Genomic DNA, 4,407 nt, shown 5'->3' with positions numbered 1-4,407 from the left:
CTGCCCTGGGTGGCCTGCCCAAGAAGAATCGTGCCCCTCTTTTATCAATGTGCGCCATAGGTTTGCCCACCTTGGCACATATATGCGCCTGCCTGTAGTGTACAGCAGGACATTCTCCTTCTAAAATTTCTTTGTCTTGACCTACTGGGCTAGGACAAGGAGCTGCTTCGCCATAGGGTTGTGCTGTATGTCTTCTTTGATGTTGTCAATGACACTGCTGCACGTTGAGCTGATAAGTGATGCCAAAATAATCTTTCGGCTTAGCGCGTCGGCTACAACATTAGCCTTCCCAGGCTTGTGCTCAAAGGTGAAATCAAATTCTGCCAAGAAGTCTTGCCAGCGGGCTTGCTTGGCAATCAGGGTCTTTTGAGTTTGGAAATACGTCATCGCGATGTTGTCCGTCTTCACTATAAAGTGAGCCCCCAATATGTAGTGACGCCAAGTCCTTAGGTAGTGGACTACGACCGTTATTTCCCTCTCATGAGTTGAGTAGAGCTATTCGGCATCATTCAATTTTCTACTCTCAAAAGCTATCGGGTGGCCCTCTTGCATTAGGACACCACTAATAGCAAAATCAGATGCATCCGTATGAATTTCGAATGCTTTAGTAAAATTAGGCAGCGCTAAGACCGGTTCCTTGGTGATGGCTGACTTGAGTTCCTCAAACGCCTTGCTGCATTTGTCATCCCATTTCCACTCCTGACCCTTTTTCAGCAGGTCAGTAAGCGGAGCTGCAATTGCTGAGTAGGCGAAAATAAATCGCCGGTAGTAATTGGCAAGACCAAGAAAGGACCGAAGTTCAGGCACCTTTGCTGGGGCCTCCTAATCCTGAATTGCTTTCACCTTGTTGCCATCTATTTTTATCTCACCATGGCAAATCGTATGCCTAAGGAATTGAATGGTGGGCTGTGCGAAGCTGCATTTCTCTCGCTTGACGCACAGCTCGTTGTCCCACAATATTTAGAACACTTTGCACAAGTGCTCCACATGTTCCTCCATGTTGTTGCTATAAATCACAATGTCATCCAAGTAGATGACAACAAACTGATCCAAAAATGGGGTGGAACAGCTTATTCATCAAGGTACAAAATATGGCAGGTGCATTTATCAAGCCAAATGGCATGACCAGCCATTCAAATGCCCCATAACGAGTTACGCAAGTCATTTTGGGCTTATCCCCTTCAGCAATACGAACTTGATAGTAGCCTTTCCTCAAGTCCATTTTTGTGAACACCTTCGCTTGGCCCAAGCGATCAAACAGATCCGCAATCAAAAGGATCGGATCTTGTTCTTTACCGTTACTTTGTTCAAGGCGCGGTAGTCAATACATAACCGCATCGCCCCTTCCTTGTTTTTCTGGAACAGGAAAGTTGCACCAAAAGATGCCTTCGATGGTCGTATATGACCTGCATCCAACAGCTCCTTAAGCTGCCTCCTTAACTCCGCCAACTCCGGGGGCGCCATGCGATAGGGGGACATGGCAGGCGGCTTCGCCCCTAGAATTAATTCAATCTGATGGTCAACCTCCCTTTGCGGGGGCAACCGCTGGGGGAGTTCTTCAGGCATCACGTCCTTATTATCATCAAGGACCCGTTTAATACAAAGAGGCAAAGGTACTGCCTCAAGAGAGTCCTCAGCAACTCCAATCAAGGCAGCAAGGAAGGTTGGTTCCCCTTTCTTGAAGCCTTTGACAAGCTGCATAGCCGATAGGTGCATTCCACTTTGTGGTACCCTAATAAGGGGAACCACGCATGATCCTCCATCATCTTTGATGTGTAACTGGTTGAGACACGGCGAGATAAATGCGTTGATCTCATACCAGAAGTCAAGTCCCAATACAATATCAAAAACGTCCATGGGTGCTACAGTGAAGTCTGCTAGTCCAGCCCATTCCCCTAAAGAAATTCGTACCTTAGGGGCAACCCCATGGACAGTAGTGGGAATTGCATTGACAGTTTTCAACAAAGTATCACTAGATACATAAGACAGCCCCAAATCCTTGGCTCGCTCCTCAGTCGCAAAAATATGCGTCGTACCTGTATCCACCATGATACGCACGTCTTTGCCATTCATCTTGGCATCGATAAACAAAGATTCCCTTGGCCTAATTTTAGGCGGCTGCGCAGCAAGTGCAGCCAGAGTCATGTGATTAAACAAAGTCATATTATTGAACAAGCCAACAGCCTGTCCACCACACTCACCGGGCTGCCTGCCGGCTTGCACCACTATTTGTTCTTGCTGCTTCTGTGCAGCAACCATGGCACTCAACTTTCCCAGCGAGGGACAGTAACGGGCAGTATGTGTGGTCTTCCCACAAAAATAGCAACCTTCACGGTGAGGAGCCCCTTTCTTGCGATCCTCATAATTTTTGCGGAAATTAGAAGGTTGATTTCGATTGTTACCTCTAGTGTTGCTGCCGCGATTGGGAACAAACTTGCCCTTGTTCCTGTTGTTGTCGCCCTTGGGAGGAACAGTTTTGCTCCTGTTGTCCCTCCCCTTCATTGGTTCTGCCCGGAAATCGTTCAAGGATTCTGCCACTGCTATAGCCTCATCGACGTCACCAACTTGACGCCTTTGCAACTCTTGTTTGGCCTAGTTTTAAAGGCCATCCAAGAAGTAAAACAGCAAGTCCTTGCTGGTCAAGGACAGAATCTGTAGGGTGAGTTTTGTGAACTCCTTCACATAGTCACGAACAGTGGAAGTTTGTTTCAACTCCCTCAACCTCCGCCGGGCTTCATGCACGACATTTTGGGGGTAGAAATGCCTCTTGAGTTCCTCTTCGAAGTGCCTCCACTCGTCAATGGAATAGGTCCCCCGCTCCATGTCTGCCTTCTTCCTGTGACACCACAGCATGGCCGTGTCTCTCAAATACATGGTTGTCGTCCTGATTTTGGCAGCCTCACTGGTGATATTCACATGCTTAAAATAAGCATCCATCTGCCACAAGAAATTTTCAACATCTTGTGCATTCCTTTCTCCACGAAACTCTTTTGACTTGGGAGCTTCTATGTGAGTCTCACGAACGTTTATGGGCCCAGCTGCGCCCATGCGGCCAGTTTTCTCAACCTGCGCCTTCAAAGCCTCAAACTCTTCATGCAACGAAGAGAGAGCCTCCGTGAGCTTGAGTTCAAGGCTGGAGAGGCCTTCTCTGCCCTCATCCGCCTGCTCAAGAAGATTTGTCTTAACTTCGTCTAGGCCTTCGAGTGCAACTGACTCAAGGGAACCAAAGTTGTTCTCGACAGTTGCTAGACGCCTGTTCAGCGCCATCAACCCAGCCTCGATGCTAGTGATCTTTTCATTGAGATGGCTGGTAGATGAACCATCTCTTTCGTCAGTAACGTGACTCCTGCCACCGGCAGGCGGCTGGGAAGGCTCCCTGCCCCTGCTCTTGTCACGTTTCTTTGATTATCCCTGCGAACCTCTGCTTCTCGTTCCTGGACAGTCTCTTCGTTGCGCTGCGACTTCGACGTCATGTTCGAACCAGTTGCTCTGATACCACTTGTCACAGGCTAATTTCTACAGCACGTGGGACAACCTAAACAGCGTGCACGGCTAGCCTAAACCTAAACAGCGTGCACGGCTAGCCTAAGTTCAGTCCTGATCAACAAGAAGCACACCAAGTGCTGGAACAAAACGTCCACACAAACAGCCACTAACTAGAAATAAAGAGAGGGAGAAGCTTTGGGAGGCAAGTGCCAATTTTCTGATATTTGATTTCAAGATTAGCTACAATATGTGCTGCCCAAAGGGCTTATATAGATACAGAAATAAAACAAAGGCTGGTAGCCCAATAATTCACTCTACTATGGCTGTCTATACAAGCAACAATAAAATATTAAAAAGTTGCCAGGCCTGCTCACAGTTCTCAAGACTGCAGGCTGCATGCTGGCACAGCTTCACAAGCTGCCTGGACCACCAAGCTGCTGCGATCTAGTGTAGCTGCGTGCGGGGCGGTACACTAGTCTCTCATTTACGTCGACATCGCCTAGCTCAACAGTATATCTAGTAGAAACTCTCTGCCTAATCTCAATGTTGCCACTCTATTTCCATGGCAGCTCTGCCGTAAAATCGAAGTAGGTGCCATTTTTTCTCTGCTGAAGATAAAATTTCATAGCAGCTGCAAACTTACAGGCTGGTTCCTCTTCCTATTCAGTTGCTGATCTGCTTGTTTCATAAGTTGTTTTGATGACATATTTTTTCTTGTTTATTTAAGTTACTCTCTTCTTCCTCGTTTTTTTCTAACATTAAATAGGTTACTGATTTCATAATCTTGTCTTTTTTGGAAAATCAGTGAAAAGATTATTTGGTTAAGATTTCTAATAGATAATCTGATTTTCATGTTTCATAATCTTGTATGAAGAATCATATTTCATAAAGAGTGATTATGCTGTTATTTATGTCATGATG

General features: G+C 46.6%; 1 protein-coding gene across 1 annotated transcript; it reads right to left on the bottom strand.

The window, feature by feature from the left end:
* Positions 1-1,269: 1,269 nt before the first annotated feature.
* LOC129883521 (uncharacterized) lies at positions 1,270-3,267 on the bottom strand. The gene is made up of 2 exons (XM_055958163.1): positions 2,695-3,267; positions 1,270-2,592 (listed from the first exon to the last, which is right to left on the bottom strand). Exons 1-2 carry the CDS (start codon positions 3,265-3,267, stop codon positions 1,270-1,272), a joined length of 1,896 nt encoding a protein of 631 aa, XP_055814138.1.
* Positions 3,268-4,407: the final 1,140 nt, after the last annotated feature.

This window comes from Solanum dulcamara, chromosome 3 (assembly GCF_947179165.1).
Source record: "Solanum dulcamara chromosome 3, daSolDulc1.2, whole genome shotgun sequence".
NCBI classification, from domain to species: Eukaryota; Viridiplantae; Streptophyta; class Magnoliopsida; order Solanales; family Solanaceae; genus Solanum; species Solanum dulcamara.
This window is presented reverse-complemented; position numbering and strand designations above follow the sequence as displayed.